The sequence below is a fragment of the Numenius arquata genome, chromosome 2 (assembly GCF_964106895.1).
Source record: "Numenius arquata chromosome 2, bNumArq3.hap1.1, whole genome shotgun sequence".
NCBI lineage: Eukaryota > Metazoa > Chordata > Aves > Charadriiformes > Scolopacidae > Numenius > Numenius arquata.
The window spans coordinates 131,948,548-131,975,509 of record NC_133577.1 but is presented as its reverse complement, the minus strand read 5'-3'; the positions used below and the strand labels follow the sequence as shown (position 1 = coordinate 131,975,509).

General features: G+C 61.9%; 1 protein-coding gene across 1 annotated transcript in view; it reads left to right on the top strand.

Annotated features, from left to right (window-relative positions):
• SND1 (staphylococcal nuclease and tudor domain containing 1) overlaps nucleotides 1–26,962 on the top strand; it is a 121,786-nt gene that overhangs the window by 9,842 nt on the left and 84,982 nt on the right. Inside the window, exons 4-10 of the mRNA XM_074167786.1 lie at nucleotides 570–648; nucleotides 4,527–4,687; nucleotides 4,820–4,911; nucleotides 6,117–6,275; nucleotides 6,679–6,785; nucleotides 7,045–7,135; nucleotides 13,856–13,969. Coding sequence (XP_074023887.1) covers nucleotides 570–648; nucleotides 4,527–4,687; nucleotides 4,820–4,911; nucleotides 6,117–6,275; nucleotides 6,679–6,785; nucleotides 7,045–7,135; nucleotides 13,856–13,969 — 803 coding nt within the window. The remainder of the gene's footprint in view (nucleotides 1–569; nucleotides 649–4,526; nucleotides 4,688–4,819; nucleotides 4,912–6,116; nucleotides 6,276–6,678; nucleotides 6,786–7,044; nucleotides 7,136–13,855; nucleotides 13,970–26,962) is intronic.

Below are 26,962 nucleotides of genomic sequence, written 5' to 3'. Positions count from 1 at the left end.
TGGCCCCGCTCCAACAGCTCCATGTCCTTCCTGTGCTGAGGACTCCAGAGCTGGAGGCAGCACTGGGGGGGGTGTCTCCCCAGAGCAGAGCAGAGGGGCAGATCCCCCCCTCTCCCTGCTGGCCACGCTGCTGGGGATGCAGCCCAGGAAGAATGCCTTGTGCGGCGGTGCCCGTTGCAGGTCGTGCTGGCAGCGCAGCCTTCATTGGAAATCCCCAAATCCCTCCCTTTGGTGCTGGGAGGGCTTTGCCCGCCTCCCCCGGGCGCTGAGGGTGTCCCCTTCCCGCGGAGATGGTCCTGGGTGACAGCACGCCTTGCTGTCCCCTAGTGCATCGGAGCGACCTGCCACCTTCCCACTTCCTTAGCCCTGGTCTGGGGGAAACGGTGTCCCCGGGAGAGCCCTGGGCTGTTCTGCTCGACGGACCGTGGATGCCACGTGCTGCCGGGACACCGGGCTGATGAGGGGAGGCTTTGGCTCCCGGATTGCTCCGGCACTTGGGAGCTTTCGTCTGGGCTGTTCAAGTGTGATAATGGCTCGTCTCGCTGACTCCTCTCCTCCTCTCTCCGCAGACACCAGCGGTGAGAACATCGCCGAGTCCCTGGTGGCCGAAGGGCTGGCCTCCCGCCGGGAAGGGATCCGAGCCAACAAGTACGTACGCGGCTGCGTTCCTGCGCTGCCCCGCTGAGCCCCCGCTGATGCTCTGCGGGTGTTGACCCGGGCACAGAGAAGGTTGGGCTCCTGGGCTTTGGCCGGGCACCTTCCCCTGCTCCGGGGCTCTCTGCGGTGCCCGGGTTTCACAGGCGTCGGTGTCCCAGCACGATGACCCCCTCCAGGGGCTGGGGAGGGGGAGCCGGGCATCTCCTTGCCTTGGATGCTGAAGGACCGGAGCAGAAGGTCTTCTGAAGCTCTCGGTCGCTGGCAAATAACGCCTGGTGTGGAGCCGAGGGGCTTTAATTCGTGCTAGGGAGGTGACGTTGTGACGCTCCTGCCCCTCGTCCGGGCGGTGCGATGCTGTTGGAGCAGATGCTAGAATCATCCTGGGAACGTTTCCCCCATCCTGGAGCGAGGGAGAAGCCTGGCCTCGGCCATGGTGTGCCCACATCCCCGTGGCACAGCCCCGGGCCCCAGCAATCCTCTTCCAGGGGTTGCGAGTGGTTTCTGTGGCGCGGCTGTAAATACCGGTCGGGCGCTATTTCCATCCCAGCGCCTGTTGGGCTGGAAACGCGCCCGTGTGGCTTCCTAAAACCGTCCCTGGCACACTGGGACGCTTTCCACCCGGTGTTTTGGGTGGTGCAGCCCGTAAACAGGTAGGTTGAGTAAACAGAGCGGGCACTGCCAAGGGCGCGGATGGGTTATTTTATGCCCAGACGTGTCTGTGCTGGAACTTCTAGTGGCAGGTCCTGCTTGCTACCTGCCCGGGGACACTTCTGACAGTCCCTGTCCCCAAGCCCTTTGGGAATGTGCTTGTACCAACTTCAGAATCACAGAGTCGTGGAATTCTTTAGGTTGGAAGAGACCTCTAAGATTGTTGAGTCCAACCAAGTTAATCTGACACTGCCAAGTTTTTCGCTCTGAAGGTGGTGAGAACCTGGCCCAGGTTGGCCAGAGAAGCTGTGGCTGCCCCATCCCTGGAGGGGTTCAAGGCCAGGTTGGAGGGGGCTTGGAGCAACCTGCTCTGGTGGGAGGTGTCCCTGCCCGGGGCAGGGGGTGGCACTGGGGGGGCTTTAAGGTCCCTTCCCACCCAGACCTTTCTGATTTTATGAAGTCTACCACTGACCCATGTCCCTCAGCACCACATCTGCCCGGCTTTTAAATCCGTCCAGGGATGGTGACTCCACCACTGCCCTGGGCAGCCTCTGCCAAGGCTTCACGACCCTTTCCATGAAGAAATTTCTCTAGGAGTCTGAGTGCGGCTGGATCCAATCCTGGTCCCAGGCTTGGTCAGTGGTTTATGGCTAAAGGATTCTATACGCGCAATCAATCCTTGATAGGAGATTTCAAAGTTCATCAAGCTATTAATGGCTTACCAAGGATCAGTTGTGGCCAGGACTCTCTCAGCCTCGAGCATTGATGTTGGGAGATGTCCCTGCCCAAGGGGAGATCCTGGCGAGCAGCCTGCGGCTGTGCAGGAGACCTCAAAGGGCTCTCGGGCTCTTCACTAATTATGGGGGTGAGATAGAATCACAGAATGGTTAGAGTTGGAAGGGACCTTAAAGATCATCAAGTTCCAACCCCCCTGCCCTGGGCAGGGACACCTCCACTAGAGCAGGTTGCTCCAAGCCCCATCCAGCCTGGCCTTAAACACTTCCAGGGATGGGGCAGCCACAGCTTCTCTGGGCAGCCTGTTCCAAGATGATTGATCCAGATGATTGACTCATAGTCATATTTGCATGCCGACTGCGGGTGTTAATTCCTTCCTAATTTGGCCTGAGCCGGACATTGACCAGCACTGTGGTTGGGTGGGCACGTGGCCGTGAATTAGCCCTTGGCTATTGGGTCGTTATCTGTCTCCCCCCGATCCACTTTGACCAAGGACATCCATCACGGTGGCCAGGGGTGGGTATGGCTTGAGCTGGGGGTACTGGGAAAGGTCAGACTGGGGGGAGCACACCATCACAAGCCCCCTCCCCTGGCTCTGTAGTCCCCTCTCCTGGCTCCAACACAGGAGCATGCCAGCTGTGGCCGTGCCACCGGTCCCATGGGGACCTTACTGTAGGTAAGGAGAGCAGAGCAGCCCCTTGCTCCAGCCAAGTTGGTGACCACAGTCTCTCCCTGGGCATTTGCTGCCTGGGATTTCTCAGGTGCTTCTGGCCTGACCTGTTGTGCTGGAGGGAGGGAGATGGGGGGGGCCGGGTCCACTGCCTAGAATCATAGAGTCATGGAATTGTCTGGCTTGGAAGGGACCTTTCAGACCATGGAGTGCAACCATCAACCCAGCACTGCCAAACCCACCACTGACCCATGTCCCTCAGCACCACGTCTGCCCGGCTTTGGAATCCCCCCAGGGATGGCGATTCCACCACTGCCCTGGGCAGCCTCTGCCAAGGCTTCACAACCCTTTCCAGGAAGAAATTGTTCCCAATCTCCATCCTAAACCTCCCCTGGGGCAACTTGAGGCCGTTTCCTCTTGTCCCATGGCCTGTTCCTTGGGAGAAGAGACCGACCCCCCCCCCCCCCGGCTACCCCCTCCTTTCAGGGAGTTGTAGAGAGCGAGAAGGTCTCCCCTCAGCCTCCTTTTCTCCAGGCTGAACACCCCCAGCTCCCTCAGCCGCTCCTCACAAGACTTGGTCTCCAGCCCCCTCCCCAGCTCCGTTGCCCTTCTCTGGACACGCTCCAGTCCCTCGAGGTCTTTCCTGTCGTGAGGGTCCCAAAACTGGACCCAGCCCTCGAGGTGGGGCCTCACCAGTGACCAGTCCAGGGGGGATTATCATGCTGGGGGGACCTGGGCAACCTCATGGGGACCTTCTAGTAGCTCCAATCCTTCAACCTCCTTCTGCAAGAGCACCCAGCAGGTCGCATCCCCAGTGGAGCCTGTCACCCCGATCCCCCCGGGATGACGGTGTAGGATGCAGCCCCCAGGGCTGGGCGATGCCGCTGCCACGAGCTCCATCACCGTTGTGACGGGGCTGGAGCAGCGTGGTGAGCACAGGACTGAGCTTCCTGCAATTAAATATCACCGGGAGCGCCACGCTGGTCCGCGGTTGCTCTCTTAATTCAAAGGGTGCCTTAATTAACGGGTGTGTGAGGCAACTCTCAGCCACTCACTTGTCAGCTGCTTGAGCTGGGTGCTTCTGCGTAAATTCAGGATTCATCGGGTCACAGCTTTTCCCTGACCTGAAGAATCATGGAATCACAGAATCATGGAATCACAGAAGGGTTTGGGTTGGAAGGGTCTTTTAAAGCCCCCCCAGTGCCACCCCCTGCCCTGGGCAGGGACACCTCCCACCAGAGCAGGTTGCTCCAAGCTCCCTCCAACCTGGCCTTGAACCCCTCCAGGGATGGGGCAGCCACAGCTTCTCTGGCCAACCTGGGCCAGGCTCTCACCACCCTCACAGCAAAGAAGTTCTTCCCCACATCTCAGCTCAATCTTCCCTCTTTCAGTGTCAAACCCTTCCCCCTCCTCCTATGGCTCCCCTCCCTCATCCAGAGTCCCTCCCCAGCTTTCCTGGAGCCCCTTTAGGGACTGGAAGGGGCTCTAAGGTTTCCCTGGAGCCTTCTCTTCTCCTCAATTGGAGGAAATGGGTTATCCTCCTCAATTTTAGGCGGGTGTATCCAGACATTGATGGTGCTGCCTTTGTGCTGGAGAAACTCAGTGTGATTTATGGTGCGCTGCCCTCGGCGGCACGAAGCATCGCTCACCGGCTCACCCAGGCTCTGCCTTTTCTAGACAGGAGCGCTCAAATCGTTAAAGCATCCAGAAAAGTGCCCGGAAGATGGATGTTCCCGGTAATAAAACATTGCAGGGAGCGGCGGCACCCTGCCTGCCCCGGGGCCTGGCCTCACCACGTCCCCTCCTGTCCTTGCAGCCCCGAGCAGAGCAGGCTGGCCGAGCTGGAGGAACAAGCCAAGAGCGCCAAGAAGGGGATGTGGAGCGAGGGGACGGGCTCCCACACCATCCGGGACCTCAAGTACACCATCGAGAACCCCCGCCACTTCGTGGACTCCATGCACCAGAAGCCCGTCAACGGTAAGCTGGTTCCATCTCTGGTCCTGGGGTCACCCCGTCCTCTGTCACCTGCCCTGTGGCCTCGGGGGATGGCCACGCTGCTGGGGTGCTGTTCCCCACAGCAGGACCAACCTCTGTGCTTCTGCTCCGCAGCCATCATAGAGCACGTCCGGGACGGCAGCGTGGTGAGAGCCCTCCTCCTCCCCGATTACTACCTGGTCACCGTCATGCTCTCGGGCATCAAGGTGAGACCCAGCCGGCACGCTCAGCGCTCCTCTTCGCAGCGAGTTCCCTCTTGAATTCACATCCTTATCCCTTGTGCATCCTGGAGGGCATCTTGTCCCTCCGGGGCGTCACCCCACCACTCAACCTGGTGTCATCTGCAGACTCACTGACTGTTCTGCCTTCCCTTTCCCTCAGCCCCACTCTCCATGTCGTTGATGAGGATATTCATAGAATCACAGAATGGTTTGGGTTGAAAGGACCTTAAAGCCCCCCCAGTGCCACCCCCTGCCCTGGGCAGGGACACCTCCCACCAGAGCAGGTTGCTCCAAGCCCCCTCCAACCTGGCCTTGAACCCCTCCAGGGATGGGGCAGCCACAGCTTCTCTGGGCAACCTGGGCCAGGCTCTCACCACCCTCACACCAAAGAAGTTCTTCCCCACATCTCAGCTCCATCTCCCCTCTTTCAGTGTCAAACCCTTCCCCCTCCTCCTAGGGCTCCCCTCCCTCATCCAGAGTCCCTCCCCAGCTTTCCTGGAGCCCCCCCCTTTAGGGACTGGAAGGGGCTCCAAGGTCTCCCCGGAGCCTTCTCTTCTCCAGGCTGAACCCCCCCAACTCTCTCAGCCTGTCCCCACAGCAGAGGGGCTCCAGCCCTCCCAGCATCTGCTTGGCCTCCTCTGGCCCCGCTCCAACAGCTCCATGTCCTTCTGCTGTTGGTGGCCCCAGAGCTGGAGGCAGCACTGGGGGGGGTCTCCCCAGAGTGGAGCAGAGGGGCAGAATCCCCCCCCTCTCCCTGCTGGCCACGCTGCTGGGGATGCAGCCCAGGATGTGGGGGGCTTTCTGGGCTGCCAGCGCACGTTGCCGGCCCATGGCCAGTTTTTCCCCCCCTCCCCAGCCCCCCCAAGCCCTTCTGGGCAGGGCTGCTCCCCATCCCTCCATCCCCAGCCTGGGCTGGGACCGGGGGCTGCCCCCACCCAGGGGCAGGACCCTGCCCTTGGCCTTGTTGAACCCCGTGAGGGTCACAGGGACCCCCTTCTCCAGCCTGTCCCTCTGGATGCCATCCCATCCCCCCTGGCGTGTCACCCCGCCGCTCAGCTTGGGGTCACCCGCACACTCGCTGAGGGTGCTCTCCATCCCGCTGTAACCGTTCCTTCCCGGGGAGATTTCCCACCCCCTTGCCGAGGTTTTAGGGGCCAGCCCGTGCCCTGACGGCCCCCCCTCTGCCGCAGTGCCCCACGTTCAAGAGGGAGGCGGACGCCACCGAAGTCCCCGAGCCCTTTGCGGCCGAAGCCAAGTTCTTCACGGAGTCGCGGCTGCTGCAGAGGGACGTGCAGATCGTCCTGGAGAGCTGCCACAACCAGAACATCCTGGGCACCATCCTGCACCCGGCAAGTGGGGCAAGAGGGGTGGGAGAGGGTCCCGGCCAGTGGTGGGGCTGCTGCTCATCCTCTGCTGGAGATGCTAAAGGTGGTTGCAAGGTCCAGGTGCCTCCGGTGGGGGCTCAGGGCAGCTGGGAGTCGTGTGCTCTTTACTGGTGGATGTAGGGGACCATGGTCCATCTGAGCAGCCCCCAAGGCCGGTGGGCATCGCTGGGTTGGCCTCAGAGAGCCCTGGGGGTGCTGTGGCCGGGCTTCTTTGGGGACTGGTGACATCTGAGGGGCTGAGCAGGGTGGGCAAAGTCCCCCCTCGCAACGGGACGGGGACTGGGGGAGGCAACGGGGGGCACAGGGGAAGGTGTGGGTGCTGCGTCCCCCGTGGCTGAGCCCCCACCGCCCCCCCCTGTCCCCGCAGAACGGGAACATCACCGAGCTCCTGCTGAAGGAGGGTTTTGCCCGCTGCGTGGACTGGTCCATCGCCGTCTATACCCGCGGCGCCGACAAGCTGCGGGCGGCCGAAAGGTGAGTCCGACGCTGGCCACGCTCCCGCCTGGAGCCGTGGGGTACCCGGGGTGACTGCAGCCCCCTCTCCCCCCCCCCCCACCATGTGGGGATCCCCCCCCCGGTGCTCTCCCGGGTGGAAGGGAGGTGTGATCTCTCCTTGCACATCTACATGAGTCCCCCTGCCTCTGGGCTTTGCTGGATGATTTAATGTATGGCTGGGGGGGGACCCGAGCCCCGGCATCACGCCTGTCCGTGTGTGTGTCCCCCCCACCCCCAGGTTCGCCAAGGAGCGCAAGCTGAGGATCTGGAGGGATTACGTGGCCCCCACGGCCAACCTGGATCAGAAGGACAAGCAGTTTGTAGCCAAGGTGAGCGGCTGGCGGAGCAGGGGACGGGGGGGGCAGGGTCTGGCTGCGTGGGGACGGAGGGCAGGGGGGGGCAGATGCCTTTTCTCGCCCCTACATGTGCCCGGGCAAACCCCGGAGGGTTTTTCCTCGGCTCCATCCCCACCAGGGATCGAGGTTCACCACCATCCGGGATGGAGGTTCACCACTGCCCAGGCGTGCGCCGGGATGTGGGGCAGGGACTGGGGTGGGAAGAGGTGAAACAGGGGAGGGGAAGGGTCCGTGGTGGGTGGGGAAGAGCTGGTGGGGGTCACTCCAGCTGGCAGGGATGCTCTCGCCCTGCCTGGCCCCTCTCCTGCCTGCGAGGGCGGTTTGGGCTCGGCAATTTTCCTTGCCCCCCACCCTTGCCTGCCTTCCCGGCGCGGCGTTCGGCCCCACGGCAGCCCCTGCCCCGATCCTGGGGGGCTGCTGGTGTGGGGCTGTGGGGCAGAGCCCCTGGCCAGCACCTCCCTGCAGCGGCTGGCCCGGCTGCTGGAGCCTCGCTAGCCCCGCAGAGCTCTGGGGGTGCCCCACCGGGGCGGGTGGGAGCGGGGAGCACCCCACTAGATGGTGCTGCCGCCTCGCCCAGCGCTGCCGCCGCTCCCGTTCCGCTGCAAAACCCTGGGAAGTGTGCAGCAGCCGCATTTCTTGGAAAGTCGGCTTAACCCCCCCGCCCTGCGCTCCCCCCAGCCCCTGGGTCGCATCCTGCCCCCGAGCATCCTTCCAACGGCTCCATCCCGGCTGAGCAGGGAGCCTGGGATGTGCCCGGGCACCTCTGCCTGCCGGGATGGGAGCGAGGGGGCTGCTCCTGGGGGGATACTGCTTCCCTGCCCCTTCTCTACCCCTTCCCTGCTCTTTCCCTTTGCTTCCTTGCTTTTTCTCTGCTCCTTCCCCACTTTTCCCCTGCTCCTTCCCTGCTCCTTCTTCCCCTTCCCTCTTTGTCCCTGCTTCTTCCCTGCTCTTTCTGCTCCTTACTTGCTCCTTCCTTCTGCTTCCCTGCTTTTTCTCTGCTTCTTCCCTCTGCTTCTCTGCTCTTTCCTCGCTCCTTCCTTCCTCTTTCCTCGCTCCTTCCTTCCTCTTTCCTCGCTCCTTCCTTCCTCTTTCCTCGCTCCTTCCCTGCTCCTTCCCTGCTTCCTTCTGCTCCTTCCCCTTCCCCTTCCCCTTCTGCTGCTTCCTTGCTGCTTCCTTCTGCTCCTTTCCCTTCCCCTCTCCTTCCCCTCTCCTTCCCCTCTCCTTCCCCTCTCCTTCCCCTCTCCTTCCCCTCTCCTTCCCCTCTCCTTCCCCTCTCCTTCCCCTCTCCTTCCCCTCTCCTTCCCCTCTCCTTCCCCTCTCCTTCCCCTCTCCTTCCCCTCTCCTTCCCCTCTCCTTCGCTGTTCTTCTCCTGCTTCTTCCCTCTCCTTCCCGCTCCTTCCCCGCTCCTTCTCTGTTCTTCCCCCGCCCTTTCCTTTCTCCTTCCCCTTCCCCACTCTTTTCCCTGCCCCTTCCCCGCCTGTCTCTGCTGTGGGGCAAACGGGGCTGGGGGCAGAGCGTGCCGGGCTGGGCGAGCTCCGGTGATGCCGGGCAGGGCAAAGCCGCCTTAATTAACTCCCGCGTGCGGTGCTGGGGCCGGGGCTCTGTGCGGCACCTCCCGTCCTGTGCAACCCGCGGTGGTCCCCCCAAAAAACTTCCCGCCAGCTTCCCCCGCTGGTGAATGGCCCGTTGGGCGTATGAACGTGGCCCCCCAGTTCCCAAGCCCTGGGAGCATCCCCTGGGAGGGGGGGGGGGGGGGGGGAAGGACCACATTCGGACCCGTGATCGTCGCGGTGAGAAATAAACACACCGGGGGCAAATTCCTCCCCGGCCCCCCCGGTGGGCGCAGGGGTGGCCGTGCCAAGGCGCTGGCTTGGCTGGGAAGCGCTCTCCCTGCCGCTGGCAAGGAGCTGCTGCCGGAGCCGGCGCCAGGAGCCGGCACGGGGGCCGTTAGTCATGCTTCGCTCAGCAGCTTGCGGAGGGGGCGGCAGGACGCTGCTGGCATTTCCAAGGCGCCCGTCATTTGGTTAGAAGAGCTCGCAGGCAGGCTGGGAGCGCTGGCGGCGGGCAGGTCCCTCGTCCCCACGCCCCCGGCAAGGTGGGGGGAAAAAGAAAAAAAAAAAAAAAAAAAACAAAAAAAAAACCCCACCACCAAAAAAAGATGGTTTCTGCTGGGTTTGGGGGCTCAGCGGCGTCTCCAGCCCTCGTGGGGCAGCCGTCCCTCCGGCAGCGGTGGGAATCCAGCCGTGGGGCGGAGGGGACCCCCACGTGCGGGCTGCATCCCAGGGCAGAGCGTGCAGGATGCGCCCCCCCCCCTGCTTCTGGGCACAGCCCCTCGCTCTGCCAGGGTCCCCCCAAAGTCTGGGGGGCACTCAGCGTCGTCCCCCCCCCCCCACCCCGGCTCGCAGCATCCCGGGGTCGGTTTGGCTCCCCTGGCTCTGCATTAAGACCCCCCCCCCCCCGAATGCAGTGAGCGCCACGATGCCGTCCTGCTTCCCGGGGAGGAGAGGCAGAATTTCTGCGCTTTCGGTTAAAACCTGCTTTTTCCGCAGGTCCTTGCAAATCAGCGTTTAGGGAGCCCTCGGCCCAAAACAGCAGCCCCCCCCCTCTCCCCCCCGCCCCGGGCGCTGCCGGTTTCGCAGTGTCAATTTTTGGTCTTTTTCCCTTCTTGGGAATTATAAGTGACAGGGAAAATCAGGACAAACGCCCGCACGTCTCTGGGGGGGCCGGAGCTGAACCCAGAGCCGGGCACGTGCCTGGCTGCACGTGGGGGGGGGGGGTGGGGGTGTCCCCGGAGCCCCCGTCCCTCCTCCCAGCGCCCCGTGGAGGGGTCTGAGCACCCGCAGGCAGGCAGGCAGCGGGCAGGCAGCGACTGCTCCGGCGCCGAAGCCGCCTCCGTGCTCGGCACGACGCCGAGGTGCTCGTTTGCAGCGGCAGAGCTGACGTAGGAGCTGCCAAGGCGGGGGGGGGAAGGCAAAAGGGGGGAAAGAAGAGGAGGAGGAGGAGGAGGAAGATCCCAACCTGCCTTTGCACCGTTGAGCAACCGCGGCAAACGGGCTAATTTTGGGTGCCGCCGTTCAGCTGCCGGTGCTTGGAGCCGGGAGGGGGTTGGTTTTATGGGGTAGGGGGGTGGGGATGAAATTAAGTGCTTGGCCTCGATGGTGGATTTGATGCCCGGGAGTGGCGAGAAGAAAAAAGCGGCGGAGTAAAAAATGCGAAGAGGCTGGAGGCTTTCTCCCGAATTCCCTGCGTCAGCTCCCTCTTTACAGCACCCAGGAATCGGGGCCGGCGCTGCTCAGAGCTGAATACATCAGGCTGAAAGCCATCCCCTGCCAAAAGCTGTTTAGAACACAGCTCTGCTCGGGGAGGGGGGGGGCTCTGCCGGCTCCTGATGTCCCATCTCCCCACGGTGGGGCAGGATCAGCCCCCCCCGGGGGCCTGGGGAGGGGAGAAGGTGGGGGGGCTCCGTGGGGCAGCCCCTCGGGTGCATCCAGCCCCTCTGGCTGGGCTGCGCGTCGCCTCCTGCCAGGCTCCGGCGCTTTGCAGGCTGGGGGAGGCGGTTGTGGATGAGCTGTGCCTGTGCCTTTTTGGTTTGTTTTTTTGTTTTTTTTTTTCTTTTTTTTTTTGGCTTTTAAAAAAATTTTTTCCTTTTTTTAATTCCCCCCCACCCCTTTGCAAAACGCTTGGAGCCTTCGTCGCGGCCAAAGCATCTCAGATCTCAGAGGGATGTGCCAGAGGCAGCCCGGGAGCTGCTTTTCTGCCCTGCTGAGCGCCAGCCCTGCCCCTCAAAAAGCAGTTTTCACCTCGGGGGGGGCCAGCACCATCCCCTCGGTGCTGGGCACCGGCTGCTGCAGCCCCTCTAAAAGCAGTTTTCTCTTTGGGGGGGCAGCGCCATCACCTTGGTCCTGTGTACCAGCAGCTGCAGCCCCTCAAAAAGCAGTTTTCTCTCGGGGGGGGCCATCACTGGCCCCTCTCTCGGTGCTGGGCATCGGCTCCCAAAGTGCCACCGTCCCTGTCCCACGGGGTCAGGGTGCGGGAGGTCTCTCCCAGCTTTGGGGGTGCATCCCTGCCCCCCCATCCCTCTCCCAGGAGAGCTAACGAGCTGTCCTCGTTAGTGCCGGGCAGGGATGCCCTGGGGAGCTGCGGGGCACAGCGGCAACTGGGGGAGTTGGCCCCGTGGCCCCCCAGGCACGGGGGTCCCCGGCCTCGGGAGCACCCAGGGATGCTGCGGGGGCGAAGCCGGTGTGGGGGGCAGGCGTGTGGGGCGAGCGAAGCCCTGGGGGGCGGAAAATGGGGAACCTTGTTGGCGTCGGCGCTGGCAGCGAGAAAAACCTCCTGCGTGAAAAATATCCCTCCCCAGGGAGGGGGAGCGGTGATGGGGCTGGGGGGATCAGCGGGGGGGGGTGTCACTGGAACCCGTCTGCCCACCGCGGGGAGGGGGGGGGTAGAATCATAGAATTATAGGATTGTCCGGGTCGGAAGGGACCTTTCAGGTCATGGAGGGGCATCACCCCAGCCCTCCCTTCCCCTCCGTGCACCCGGTGGAGGAGCCTGGGTGGGGGGTGAGGGCTGCGTCCCGGGGAAGCGGCGCCGGAGCATTTGGGCTCCGCGAGAAGCAGCTGCAGAGATATTCTTTTAAAAAAAAAAAATCGAAAAATTCCTTTCAATCCCTTTATCAAAGGGCCTTTTGGAGGCAGGTGAAGGCACAATAAATATCGGCTAAAGGAAGCTGGCCCCAGCGAGCTGAGAAATTGTTAGCGAGAGAAGAAATTGTTAGCGAGAGAAATGGCACGGCCTCCGAGGCGGTGCTGTGTCCCTTGTCATCCCCCCCCCCCCCCCCCCATTTTGCTGCTGCTGTCACCGTGCCCCCGCTGCTGCCCGCGGGGGTCCCCGGGGAGGGGGCTGCAGAGCATCTTCTGCTGCTTCCACCCATGGGGTGATGCTGCCGGAGCTGTGGGTACTGGGAGGAGGGGAGTGGGTACCGGGGAGTCACCCTCGGCTCCTGCTGCCACCCCGTCCCCGGGTACCACGTCCCGCAGCATCCCCCGTCCCTGGGTACCACATCCTGCAGCATCCCCCATCCCCGCACAGATCCAGGGCAGCCTGGCAAAGGACCCTGCGAATAATTCCTGCCAGGAAGGGGATGCTGGGGGTTGGGAGGAGGAGGGGAGCGGGCACCCGGGGGGTCACCATCTGCTCCTGCTGCCACCCTGTCCCTGGGTACCGCATCCTGCAGCATCCCCCGTCCCCGGGTACCACGTCCCGCAGCATCCCCCGTCCCCGCACAGACCCGGGACAGCCTGGCCAAGGATCCTGCGAGTTAATTCCTGCCAGGAAGGGGATGCTGGGGGTCGAGGTGGGGGGGAGATGGGGCCCGCAGCTCGGCGAGTCCCCGGTGCCCATCGTTGGCTCCTGCCCGTATCCCGGGCTGTGCCGGGAGCTGGCGGCCGCCTCCTCCTGCCGGAGAAGAGATGCGATGTGACCACGCAGCTGGGCCGTGGAAGGGCTGAGGGCGCGTGATGGATGTGAAACGTGGCGGGGGATTTGCCCCCTGACCCGACCCCCCCACCTTGGCCGCGGTCTCTCATCTTCACCCCTCCCTGGCTTTTTTTCCTCAGGAGGGGAGGGATGGGTGCCCCCAACGCGCTGCTGGGGGGTCCTGCTTTGACCTCTCCAGCGCTGAGGGTGCCCTGAAGCATGAGATTTGATTACTGGGTTCTGCCTATGAAAAACCGAGGTTCTGGGTCCCAGGAGGATGCGAGTCCCTGGGTAGGGACGTCCCCCCGGGGAGGTTTTGCTGTGCCGAGAGGGAGCCCTGGCAATCCTGGGTGTCTGCTTTAATTTTAATTCCTATAATCCCACTTTATCCCTTTGGCTGAGCGCGTTTTGAGGGCCTGATGTGCTCGCTGGGGCAAAAAGTGCTACGGGAGGGGGTGGGGGGGGGCAAGTCTGAGCCCTCCTCCCTCCGCTTCACCTCCGGCTGCGCTCCCCGGACTTGTCGTGGGTGGGCAACGAGGGGAACCTTTTGAACTGGGGGGACTGGGTTTGTGCTGGGAGCGAGCAGCGGGAATACCGTGTCCTGCTCTGCCTGCCGCCGCTCGGTCCGGGCTGGAGAGCAGTGATTAATGAAAACCGAGAAAATTAAAGTAGAATGTCCCCAGCCCCGCTGTCCCCCCTGCCTGCGCAGCCATGCCTGCCTTTGCCACCAGTTTTTCTAATTAATTTGCTGCCCCAGCGTGTGGAGAACCACCAGCCAGGACACGCTCCTGGGGTGGAAGGGTCTCCACCATGGGCTGTGCTCGCTCCCTCCTCTACGTGCTCTCCTCCGTCACCCGGTATCGCCACCCGGGCTCCGGTCCCCTCTCCGCTGTTGGTTGTGGGGTGAAATGGGGGGGCTGCGAGCTGCGGGGAGCTGGCGATGTGCTGGTGTGTTGTGGCATCGCCGGGTGGGGACCGACCAGCCCTGAGCTGCTCGGGCTCGGGGAGCAGCACCGTGCCAACGAGCCACGTTCACTCCAATGACCCACCGGGCAACCGGGATGGGGTTGGGGCTACTTGCCCGATGCCGTATGGGGGGGACCAGGGCTGGGGTGGGTCGGGGTGCGTGGCAGAGCCCGGGCAGGGTCGTGGGGGTGCCCGGCTGTGGGGGCTCACACTGAGGGCAGGGTGTTCACCTCGACTTCTCTCCCTCCCCAGGTGATGCAGGTGCTGAACGCCGACGCCATCGTGGTGAAGCTCAACTCCGGGGACCACAAAACCATTCACCTCTCCAGCATCCGACCCCCCCGGCTGGAGGGGGACAGCACGCAGGTGACCGTGGGGGGCGCGCGGTGGGGAGGTGACCCCCGGAGCGGGGGGAGATGGGGAGGGTGCTCTGCTCCGCAGCATCTCCGCTGGGCAGCAATCGCCGGCGTCCGTCACCGTCCCCGGATGGAGTCCCCTCCCTGTGAGGCTCCTCTTCTATCTGGCCTGACCTCCCCCCGCCCCCGCCAAGTTTCTTCCTGGGGGAGCCCCTTTTGTGGGGTGCAGGAGGTCTTGGGGGGGCTTTGAGCGAGCTCTCTGATGGCTGCAGGGACACCGATGCCTCCCTCGTCCCCTGCCTCAGTTTCCCTCTGCGTATCGCCGGTGCCGTTGCGTCTCTCTGCTCCCGGGGGGGGTGTGTGTGGGAGAACCCGGTTTCCAGGGCGGGGGGCTCTGGGGGACGTGTTGGCGGATGGATGACCCGTCCCTGTGGACTCGTGCCCCTCGGTGGATGGGCACACAGGGTCTGGCTGCTTGGCATCCTCCCCGTCCGGGGGCGGGGGGAGGCGGGAGGCTGCAGGGCTGCTGGAAACCATGCAAATTGTGTGAAACCCTCTGGTTTTCCTTTTTCCTCCCCGCTGTGCCCTTCGGCGGCGCCGGGCATCTCTCCCCTGCGCCGTGGGGCTGGCTGGGGGGTCGGGGCACCGCTTCCCTCCTCCGGCTCCGAGGGATGCTGGGGGCCGACCTGCAGCGTCGGAACGTGAGGGAGAAATCCCGGGGGACTCGAGTCCTTGGAAAACACCGCATTTTGGGTGCACGATTCGGTCTCCGCTGTGCTTGGTGTGAGCATCTCGCCAGCCTCCAGCGGGGACATCAAAGTGCCCAAAATAAGCTCTGCCGCCTGGCCGCGGGTCACACGCTGCGTCCCCTTCACCTCCCATCAAAGCGCCGCTGCCGGGCCGGGAGCCGGGGGGGTCGGTTTGGTCCCGGGGGGTCGGTTTGGTCCTGGGGGGATGGTTTGATCCCCGTGTCCCCGGAGCGGGCAGCCGGTGCCTGCTGGCAGGGCTGTGGGCACAGCAGCCGGGCTCTGCCCGCCTTCAGCAACCACCCATCTAAAACCACCCGAAAGCTCCTTGGGGGCAGGGATTTGGCCGCTTCCTGCTTTTTTTTTTGTATTATAATTTTATTTTATTTCCCCTCCCCAATGGTTGATGGAGAGCGGCCGAGACCCGCCACCCCCCACCCCCCCACCCCCCCAACCTCCTCCTCATCGAGATGGTGCGGAGCGTTCCCGATGGATGGTGAGCGAGCCGGGAGCGGGGGTTCTTTCCAGCCGGGAGAAACCCTGGGATTATGCCACAAACCGCCTTTTCCAGGGCTGTTTTTTCCCCGGACGGCACCGCCGAGCCTCGGCCCTGGCCCCCCGCAGTCCCCCCCACCCGAGCTGCCGCGGGAACGGTGACGTGGAGATTCCTCCCTCCGAGGATGCCGCCTTGTTTTGGACACGCTGAATTACGAACAACTTCCCGGCTTAGCCTCTCTCCTCCCGCTGCTTCTCTGGCGTCAGCGCCGGGTGGCCCGGGGGGCCGCCGCTAGCCCAGCGGCACGCTGCCGTGGCGGGGGGCGGCTGCCAAGCAGCCACCGGTGCTGGCAAGGGGAGGGGGGAAAAACTTGCCCCCCTCCTGCACCACCGGCACCGTGGGGTTTCTCTACGGTCTCCAAGGAGACTGCAGAAAGGCAGCTGCGCTCCCCCCCCCCCTCCCCAATACACCCCCCCGGCCGCGCTGGCAAAATCCTTCCCCGGCACGCGGGCGGTTGCCTTCTCCTGCCTGCTGCGAGCCACCGGGCTCACTGCCGGCCCCACCGCTAGCCACGGAGCTGGAGGGGGCTGGAGCCCCTCTGCTGTGGGGACAGGCTGAGAGAGCTGGGGGGGGTTCAGCCTGGAGAAGAGAAGGCTCCGGGGAGACCTTAGAGCCCCTTCCAGTCCCTAAAGGGGGGGGGCTCCAGGAAAGCTGGGGAGGGACTCTGGATGAGGGAGGGGAGCCATAGGAAGAGGGGGAAGGGTTTTAAGCTGAAAAAGGGGAGATTTAGGTGAGATGTGGGGAGGAAATTCTTCACCCTGAGGGTGGTGAGAGCCTGGCCCAGGTTGGCCAGAGAAGCTGTGGCTGCCCCATCCCTGGAGGGGTTCAAGGCCAGGTTGGAGGGGGCTTGGAGCAACCTGCTCTGGTGGGAGGTGTCCCTGCCCAGGGCAGGGGGTGGCACTGGGGGGGCTTTAAGGTCCCTTTCCACCCAAATCATGCCATGATTCTATGATACCTGCCCTTGCAAAGGCAGACTCTGACCTCAAGGCATGCACGCATCTATCTATATCTATCTATATCTGTATCATCTATACCTATGTAATCTCTGTCTATGTCTCTATCTCTATCATCTATATCTATATCATCTATACCTATATAATCTCTGTGTATGTCTCTATCATCTATATCTATATCATCTATACCTATATAATCTCTATGTCTATCTCTACCTATATCATCTATATCTGTCATCTATACCTATATAATCTCTATCTATATCTACCTATATCATCTATATCTGTCATCTATACCTATATAATCTCTATCCATATCTATCTATAACATCTATATCTATGTACCTATTACACCTATACCTAGATCTATATATCTATACCTATACCTATATCTATATATCTATGTACCTATTATACCTATACCTATATCTATATCTATATAACTATACCTATATATATATCTATATAACTATACCTATATCTATATATCTATAGCTATATCTATATATCTATACCTATATCTAATCTATACCTATATCTATATATCTGTACCTATATCTAGGGTTAATTTGGGGCTGTTCTGCGAGGTTTGACCCCCGAGGTGCTGTGTGTGGGTCCGGCAGCTCCGTCGCCGCCGGCAGCGGTGGGGGACCCGCCGCGTCCCCGCCGTAGCAGGTAGCGTGTGGTGATCACGGCTCCGCCGGGGAGATCCATCTCCATCCCGCCGAGCGCAAATTGGTCCCCAGGCACCTGCTGGAGTAGATGGGAAATGACAAACTTGAAAATTCAGCGTAATAATAATAAGAAAAAAAAAAAAAAAAAAAGGAATAATCCTACAGCCTTTCATCTCCCGCCTTCGTCGCCCGGCGCGAAATGAGTCCTGAGAGCGGGAGCTGATAGCGTGTAATATCTCTGTCGCTTGTCTCTGTCGAGGAACGGAACGGATTCAGATGAAGACGCATCTCCTGTCGCGGTGCCGGTGCCGTGGAGCGGTGGGGATGGCTGGAGCCCTCACCGGGACAGCGGGACATCCCCTTGTTTTGGGGCAGCGTCTCCAGAGCTGGGGTGTTCGCGGTGATCCTTCCCCGTGGGCCGCGTCCTGCCGCCACCGTGGGGTTCGTGGCTCGCTGGGCTGGAGGTTGAGCCCTACCATGGTGTTCACCGTGGCTGGTGCTGGGCTTGCTTCCCGTGAAGTTCCCTGGTCCTTGTCTGGCCGGGGCCGGTTTCTGCCACTTTTAATCCCGCAGCCGTGAGGCAGGAGCTGGTGCGGCAGCAGGACCTCGTTTCACAGCTGTGCGCCACATCTGGGGCATGGGGTGCTCCAATCTTTGGGGTGAAGCCCTTCCCCATACCTGCAGGTGACACCCATCCCTCCGGCATCCCACACCGCTCAGCCCTCGGATCCTGCAGTGGGGTTTGTGGTCTCCATCCGTTTCTGCCGTGGGGTTTTTGGTCTGTCCGTCCGATTCCACGGTGGCGTTTATGGTCTCCATCCTTTTCCATGGTGGGGTTTGTAGTCTGTCCATCCGTTTCTGCAGTGCGGTTTATGGTCTGTCCATCCCTTTCCATGGTGGGGTTTGTGGTCTCCATCCCTTTCCATGGTGGGATTTATGATCTGTCCATCCATTTCCATGGTGGTGTTTATGGTCTCCATCCGTTTCTGCAGTAGGGTTTGTGGTCTCCATCCCTTTCCATGGTGGGATTTATGGTCTCCATCCCTTTCCGTGGTACGATTTGTGGTCTCCATCCCCTTCCATGGTGGGGTTTGTCGTCTCCATCTGTTTTCATGGTGGGATTTGTGGTCTGTCCATCCATTTCCATGGTGGTGTTTATGGTCTCCATCCATTTCTGCAGTAGGGTTTGTGGTCTCCATCCCTTTCCATGGTGGGATTTATGGTCTCCATCCCTTTCCATGGTGGGATTTGTGGTCTGTTCATCCATTTCCATGGTGGTGTTTATGGTCTCCGTCCCTTTCCATGGTGGGATTTGTGGTCTGTCCATCCCTTTCCACATCTTTGCGTGGGGCGGGAGGAAGAGCAAGCCCCGGGGAGGAGCGGTGGGTGCCAGGGGTGTCCGACCTGCCATGATCCTGGCTCTGGGACCAGCACTTTCCTGCCTCTCGGTGTCACCACCCTTCCCGGCGTCCGCGAGGTTTCAGCTTTGCTTTTTAATTAGAAGTTCACTCCCTCGGATGGCTAAATTAGAGAATCTCGTTAGCGGCTGCGTGCTCCAGCAGGCTTTATTTGCCCAATTGATGCCACGGTGCCACAAATCTGCTCCATCCCCCCCCCCCCAAGTTTATCTAAATTGATATCTTAATTGGGAATACTCTTTGGGGTGGGGGAGTCAAACACATGGACCCTGATTCGATGAGGGAAAAAAAAAAACACAAAAAAAAGAGAAAAAAACCCCATCCTGCTGGTGGTGGGTTGGGATTTTTTTTGAAGTCTGGAAGTGGGGCTGGAGCGGGGCTGGGGGGGGGAGGGATGCGGTTGACGTTGGGGGGGCTTTGGGAGGCGGAGAGGGGACCGGCAGCGGAGATGTCCCAGCTCTTTTTCTGGCTCTGCTGCTGCGGTGGGACTGGTCCCCGCTCCTGCCTGCGCGGCGGAGATAAGGTTGGCATCGGTGGTGGTGGTGGTGGTGGAATTCTCCAAGGATTGGCCCCGGGGCACCTTCCAGCCCTGTTTTCCAAGGATGCAAAGCCAAGGCTGGCTGGTTTTCCGTGTTTATCCTGGACGCTGGCTCATGCCTGTCATGGAATCATAGAATCATGGAATGGTTTGGGTTGGAAGGGACCTTAAAGATCATCGAGTTCCACCCCCCTGCCCTGGGCAGGGACACCTCCCACCAGAGCAGGTTGCTCCAAGCCCCCTCCAACCTGGCCTTGAACCCCTCCAGGGATGGGGCAGCCACAGCTTCTCTGGGCAACCTGGGCCAGGCTCTCACCACCCTCACAGCAAAGAACTTCTTCCCCACATCTCAGCTCCATCTCCCCTCTTTCAGTTTAAAAATTGAAAAAAAAAAACCCTGTCCACTTAAAAACTATCCAGTTGCCCCTCACTGATGCCCCCGGTGGGTGCTGGGGGGGGAGCTCTTGGCCACCTTTGGGTGCAGGGTGGTCACCGGAGGAGCTGGACACGGGTGCTGTGGCCACCACTGGGGCTTGCCGGAGCGATGGCAAACCTTTGGCAGACCAGGAGCTCATGGCAAAGCCGACACCAGCCTCGGGGCTGTCACCCCCCACGGGGCAAACCTGGGGGAGCGGGGAGAAGGGAGTGAGAAGCTGGGAACATGGAGAAGCTGGAGATAGCTTCGGAAAAAAAACAGATGGATTTGGGCTTGGGTGGTTTTTTTTTTTTCCCCTCCTCCCAAATGGGCTCGTGCGCGGGTTCCTTGGCTTTCTGCTCCGTTTTCCGAAGGCAGGGAACTGCTGGCTCCCGTCGGGCTGTGAGCAGAGGAGGGATAAAGCAGCCCCCGCGCCTGGCAGCCTCCGGAGAGCGGGAGCTGGCACCCTGGTGGGGTCCTTGGGGACACTCAGGGATCCGTGGCGCTGGGGCCGGTGGAGAGGACGAGCCCGTGGCCCTCAGGCTTCGCCCGCCGGGTGGTCTCAGCATCCTCAGCATCTCTGCCGGGTGGGGATTTGGGGTCCCATGGGGTACCCCTCATGGGCTCCAGGGGTGGGTGATGCTGGGCAGATCCCGGCTGGCCCTCGTCCGTCTGTCCGGGCTCGGCGTGTCCTGCCGCAGGGAGGAATGACGCTGGAAGGTTGGTGCTCCACCACCACGTGGTGTTTGGCCACCGAGCGCCGGCTCCCAGAGGTGCCGGTATTTAAGACCCGGCAAGGATTTTTCTCCGCCTCGAATCTCGCCTCCGATCTCTCTTCCAGCAGCACAGCCCCCATGACCTTCCTCACCCTCCACGCTGGGATGAAGGCTCCTCCCGCTCTTCATCGCTCTGCCCCGCCGGCTCCCCGCCGTGCTCCAGCAGATTTTAGAAAGAGCCGTATTTTACCCAAACCCCATCAAACGGCAGGGCTTTCTCTCTGCTCCTTTCCCCGACGTTTGCCGATTGCTGGGATGTTTGTGTGAAACGGGAAGCGCTTTGTAAAAACGACCTGCCCAGCTCCCGGCCGGCAGCGCTGGAGCAGGGGCTGCCCAGCCGAGGGGGGGCAGGGGATGGACCCTGAGGTCAAGGGCATCCCGGACCCCCGCAAGCTGCTGGTTCCGAAGCTGTTTGAGATGGATTATTACCCTGTTTGAGGTCTGGGGAACACGCTCCTCAGGAAGGATCCCCTCACACCTGGTTCTGAGGGCAAATGCCGGGTGCTGCCCCCAGGGAGGAATAACCCCATGAACCAGGACAGGTTGGGGGTAACCTGCTGGAGAGAGCTCTGAGGAGAAAGATCTGGGAGTCCTGGTGGACACCAGGGTGACCATGAGCCAGCAATGTGCCCTGGTGGCCAAGAAGGCCAATGGCATCCTGTGGGGCATCAAGAAGAGCGTGGCCAGCAGGTGGAGGGAGGTCATCCTCCCCCTCTGCTCTGCCCTGCCCTGGGGAGGCCCCAGCTGGAGCACTGGGACCAGTTCTGGGCTCCCCAGTTCCAGAAGGAGAGGGAACTGCTGGAGAGGGCACAGCAAAGGGCTACCAAGATGCTGAGGGGACTAGACCATCTCTCTGCTGAGGAAAGGCTGAGGGACTTGGGTCTGTTGAGTCTGGAGAAGAGCAGAGTGAGGGGGGATCTGATCAACGCCTCTAAATACTTCAAGGGTGGGTGTCAGGAGGATGGGGCCAGTCTTTTTCCAGTGGTGCCCAGGGACAGGCCAAGAGGGAACGGGCACAAACTGGAAGAGGGGAAGCTCCATCTGACCATGAGGAGGACCTTGTTTGCTGTGAGGGTGTCAGAGCCCTGGCAGAGGCTGCCCAGAGAGGTGGTGGAGTCTCCTTCTGTGGAGACATTCCAACCCCCCTGGAGCCGTTCCTGTGGGACGTGCTCTGGGTGACCCTTCTCTGGCAGGGGGTTGGACTGGGTGCTCTCCAGAGGTCCCTGCCAACCCCACAGCATTCTGGCATTCTGGGTTTCTGTGTTTTTAGCGATCGCAGCTGTGTTATCCCTGGAAATGAGCTTTTTCCTCCAGTGCTGTGACACTTCGGGGTCACTTGGCCGAGCCTCGGGTGCCGGTGGGTGCCTGGTCCTGCTCGACCCCGTCTCGGTGGGAGCCACCGGCGGTCGGTGCCGCGCTCGGCGAGGCGAGGGCTGCTCGACAGATGGTTTGCAGGTGTCCGCCTGGTGCTTTTCTGCAGCGAGCCGGATTTCGGAGGAGCGGGCGGCTGCGCTGGGCTTGGCAGAAGTTGGAACGTTAGCTGTGAACGCGGATAGGGTTCCTCGGTTCCTCCTGTCCCTGCAGAGGCTCTTCTGGCATCCTCGGCTCGGGGGGAGCGCGGGCGATGCCAGGAGAAGGCGGTGTTGCGGCACGGCGTTGCGGCACGGCGCAGATGCCGGCGTCCCCGTGGTGCTGCCGGGGTGGTTTGGGAGTTTTTGGCAGAGGGGACGCGTTGGCCGGCGAGGAAAGGGCTTGGTTTGCTTCGCAGAGTCCCCCGGAGGTGTTTGGGGGACGGCACAGATGACGGTGGTTACGGTGCCGGTGGCGCGGCGTCCCGAGCTTCTTTGGTGTGAAAATGAGGGAGCCGCTCGTGTCCCCAGCTTGTCGCCCCCAGCCCCTCTCCGGTTCGGTTCTGGAAGCTCCACCACCAAGTTCTGGCTTTCCCGGGGAGCAGGGAGGGGGGTGTCGTGGTGTAACCCCAGCCAGCAGCTCGAACCGCCCAACCGCTCCTTCCCTTGGGGTGGAGAAGAGAATCAGAGGAGGAAAAGTGAGGAAAAAGGGGTGGGTTGGGATAAAGGCGGTTGAATTGGGAGAGAAAAAGCCGCGCACGGACGCGAAGCCAAACAGGGAATTAATTCCCTGCTCCCCATGGGCAGGTGGGGGTACAGCATCCCCAGGAAAGCCAGATGCCTTCACTCCCAACGTCCGCCCTTTCCTTCTTCTTCCCCAGCTTTATATGCTGAGCATGATGTCCCATGGCATGGAACGTCCCTGTGTCCCCTCCCAACTCCTTGTGCCCCCCCACCCTAAGCCCATCGCTGGTGGGGGGTGAGGAGCAGAAAAGAGCTTGAGAGCCCAGTAACAACCCAAACCACCAGTGCGCTGCCAACACCACCCTCATCCCAATCCCCAGCACTGCACCAGCTGGTGAAAAAGTCACCTCCATCCCAGCTGAGACCACCACAGCATCCTCCACCATGGGTACCATCAAGGTGGGGGTCTGGGGAGCTCCCCATCGCTGCTGGAACCCTCAGACACGGCTTGGGGGTCCCATGGGCACCTCCAGTACCTTTCCCGCAGGGTTATTTTCATAGAATCACAAAGTGATTTGGGTTGGAAGGGACCTGAAAGCCCCCCCCCCAGTGCCACCCCCTGCCCTGGGCAGGGACACCTCCCACCAGAGCAGGTTGCTCCAAGCCCCCTCCAACCTGGCCTTGAACCCCTCCAGGGATGGGGCAGCCACAGCTTCTCTGTGTCACACATTGCTTTTAGAGTTTCTGGTCCCAAACTCGTCCCCTGTTGTCCATCCCATGGAGGCATCTGGGCTGCTCCCAAGCTCGGCAGGGCTTTCCATCCCTTTCCAGGGAAGATCCCTCATTTCCTTGGCTTCTCACCCATCTCCTGGCTTCTCCCACTGCTTTGGGCTGTTCTTGGTGCCTTGATGTGGGTGACTCAAGGCAACCAGCCCTGGAGGAGCTCAGCCAAGATCTCCTGGGACCTCCAGCTTGTCCTCATTGTCCCGCACTGATGCACTGGGGATGCTCAAAGCTCGGCTGGCCGGGATCCCTGTGCCGGAGCTGAATTCCAGGCTCCCATCGTTCTAATAGTGGGTGGCTCAAGGCCATCAGCCTTGGAGGAACCTGGAGGAGCTCAGCCAAACTCCTCCTGGGACCTTCAGCTTGTCCTCATCGTCCCCTGTTGATGCACTGGGGGTGCTCAAAGCTCGGCTGGCCGGGATCCCTGTGCCGGAGCTGAATTCCAGGCTCCCATCCTTCTAGTAGTGGGTGGCTCAAGGCAACCAGCCTTGGAGGAGCTCAGCCAAGATCTCCTGGGACCTCCAGCTTGTCCTCATTGTCCCGCACTGATGCACTGGGGATGCTCAAAGCTCGGCTGGCCGGGATCCGTGTGCCGGAGCTGAATTCCAGGCTCATGGGGCCGAGGGGAGCCGTGCCCGGTTGAGGGATGCCCTAGGGTTCCGCGGCGAGGAGTGAGGCTGGCGTTTCCCTCCGTGTCGAGCAGGGATTGTACTACACCAAAAAAAAAAAAAAACAAACTCAAAAAAAAAAAAAAAAACCCCCACCAAACCACTCAACGCCGCACTCAACGAGCATGAAAGATTAATGAGAATCAAAGCCATGAACTCCTCGGTGTCTGGTCTCCGCTAAATTGCAGTTCCGAGGATGACGGTGGCTCAGCCGTGCGGCGTGCCAGGGAAGCGATTCCCGGCGTGGCTGGGGCGGGCGGCGGAGCAGCGCGGCGTGAAATGCAAAGTGCCGGGGCGTGCGGACCCTCGTGCCTGCTAAATATTGGCAGAGGGGAAGGGGCCGCCTGAGGAGAGGGGGGAGCGGAAAGTGGGGGCACCGGAGTTCCCCCATCAATATTTAACGGGGGCCGCAGTCGCGCGCAGGGGGGGAGGCACGTGGAGTCAGCGTGTTCTCCCAACCTGTTTCCTGCCCTGCGGGCAGCCTGCCTTTTTGGGTTTGTTGGGTTTTTTTGTTTTGTTTTTTTTTCCTAGCGTGGAAATGATTAGCTTGCACATCTCTGCACGGTTCCTCGCCATCCCTCTCTTCCCTTCCCCCCCCCCCCCCCGTCTCCCCCCGAGTCTTGCCGTGGTGGGGGAGTAATTCTTCGGCGTTGAATTCGGGGCTCCGGATCGCTGGGATTCAGCTCCCGGTGGCGCAGGGTGCTAAATCCTGGGTGGGGGGGGGGGGGGGTCGGGGGGCTTTGTATCGCTGGGATTCAGCTCCCGGCAGCACAGGGTGCCAAATCCTGGGGTGGGTGGGGGGTCGGGGGGCTTTGTATCGCTGGGATTCAGCTCCCGGCAGCGCAGGGTGCTAAATCCTGGGGTGGGTGGGGGGTCGGGGGGGTTTGTATCCCTGGGATTCAGCTCCCAGCAGCGCAGGGTGCTAAATCCTGGGCGGGGGGGGGGGGGTCGGGGGGCTTTGTATCGCTGGGATTCAGCTCCTGGCAGCACGGGGTGCCAAATCCTGGGGGGGTTGAGGGGGTTGGGGGGCTTTGTATCGCTGGGATTCAGCTCCTGGCAGCACGGGGTGCCAAATCCTGGGGGGGGTGGGGGGTCGGGGGGGTTTGTATCGCTGGGATTCAGCTCCCGGCAGCACGGGGTGCTAAATCCTGGGGTGGGGGTGAGTTTGGGGGGGCCTGGGGCTGAGCCAGACGCCTGGTAAAAGCCTGCTGTTTTGTCACAGGAGGGGGTTTTTTGACCCCCATCTGGAAGCAGATGTACAACCAGGGGGTGGCACAGCCAGAGCCTGGCTCCCCGGAGCTGGGGGGGAGGGAGGGGGGGTGTCCTGTTGGGTCCAGGCTACGAGGCTCGATCCCCGGCTGGATCGATTTGTGAGCTGGCAGGGCTGGCTCTTCCGTATGGATTACAGCCGCCGGCGCAGCCGGGAGGCAGATGCAGCTCCCGACCATACGCTGTGCGAGCAGCGGCAGCGCTGAAGCGCTTGGCGTTAACGATGCCGTGTAAGTGATGAGCCCCCCCCCCCCCCCCCCCCCCAAGATGGGGCTGCGCTAAAACGCTTCCCGAAAACGATTCCCACGGAAGTGGTGTCATTCCTCCCAGCCGGCAGAAGTGCCCGGTGTTTTGACACGGATGCTTTTGAGGAGGATCCAGGCGCCCGCCGGCTCGCCTTGAGGGGGATTGAGGATTCCAGCCGGGCTTCGCCTCCCGCGCTCCGCTCCGGAGGAGCTGGCTCCGCTCGGAGAGGCTTCGCCGCCTCCAGCCCCGGAGCAGGAACGGGCAGACCCGGCTTCTCCCGTGACGGGAGGAGGAGGAGGAGGAGGAGGAGGCTCAAGCTCTGACCTTTCGGTCTCATCAGGAAGCCACCGCCATCCCGCTATTGATGGTTAAATTGCGGGAAATTAGAGAGGAGCTGTGCCGTTCTGCCAGGCTGCTGAACCCTGCAATTAGCAGCCTGCCTAGCAACAGCACCCCTGGGCCTCGGGAAAGCGAAGCCCCTCATTTTAGGCACGTGGCTGAACCTGCCCCTGCAAAAGCTTCATTTTATTTCTTTTTCCCCAGCGGCGTGTGGCTTTTGGAGCCTCTACTCCAGCCGGGGGGCAGCTGGAGCCATCCCCGCCGGCAGCACCGGTACCCGGCATCGCCCCGGCATCACCCGGGATCCTTCCCTGTCACCGACGGGATTGACCCTTGGAGGCTCGGGGTGACCGACGGGACGCTGTGGGGCACAGGTTGGCTTCAGGGCACGGGCACAGAGCTGGCATGGCCTTCGCTGGCTGCGGCCAACAGATGGGGGAACCCCCCCCAGCTCCCCGGGTCAGGGCTTGGATTTTATACTTCCAGCTAGGAGTGGGGCACGGACATCCCTCTCTGTAGAGCGGCGGGAATTATCATGGAATGATGGAATGGTTTGGATTGGAAGGGACCTTAAAGCCCCCCCAGTGCCACCCCCTGCCCTGGGCAGGGACACCTCCCACCAGAGCAGGTTGCTCCAAGCCCCCTCCAACCTGGCCTTGAACCCCTCCAGGGATGGGGCAGCCACAGCTTCTCTGGGCAACCTGGGCCAGGCTCTCACCACCCTCACAGCAAAGAACTTCTTCCCCACATCTCAGCTCCATCTCCCCTCTTTCAGTGTCAAACCCTTCCCCCTCCTCCTAGGGCTCCCCTCCCTCATCCAGAGTCCCTCCCCAGCTTTCCTGGAGCCCCCCGCTTTAGGGACTGGAAGGGGCTCCAAGGTCTCCCCGGAGCCTTCTCTTCTCCCGGCTGAACCCCCCCAACTCTCTCAGCCTGTCCCCACAGCAGAGGGGCTCCAGCCCTCCCAGCATCTCCGTGGCCTCCTCTGGCCCCGCTCCAACAGCTCCATGTCCTTCTGCTGTTGGTGGCCCCAGAGCTGGAGGCAGCACTGGGGGGGTGTCTCCCCAGAGTGGAGCAGAGGGGCAGAATCCCCCCCCTCTCCCTGCTGGCCACGCTGCTGGGGATGCAGCCCAGGATGTGGGGGGCTTTCTGGGCTGCCAGCGCACGTTGCCAGCCCATGGCCAGTTTTTTCCCCCCCTCCCCAGCCCCCCCAAGCCCTTCTGGGCAGGGCTGCTCCCCATCCCTCCATCCCCAGCCTGGGCTGGGACCGGGGGTGCCCCCACCCAGGGGAGGGTACGGCAGCTCCATCCTTAAACGCCTTCTGCCTCCCACCCGGCCCGGCTGCTGCTGTCCTAGTTTTTTTCTGGCTGCTGTTCTTCCCCTCCATCACGTGTGGGTTGGGAATGGTGCTCTCGAACGCGGCTGCATCTTCTGCTGGGCTCCCAGCCGGGCTCCGAGCTGGTCCCGGGGCTTCAAACGCCTCCCTCCCCCCGGCTCCCGGGGCTCTGCGGGGCTGCTCTTCGTATGCCGGAGGATTAGCAGGAATTAAATTCCGCAGGAGCAGGGATGGGGTCAAAAGGGGGATGCACGCG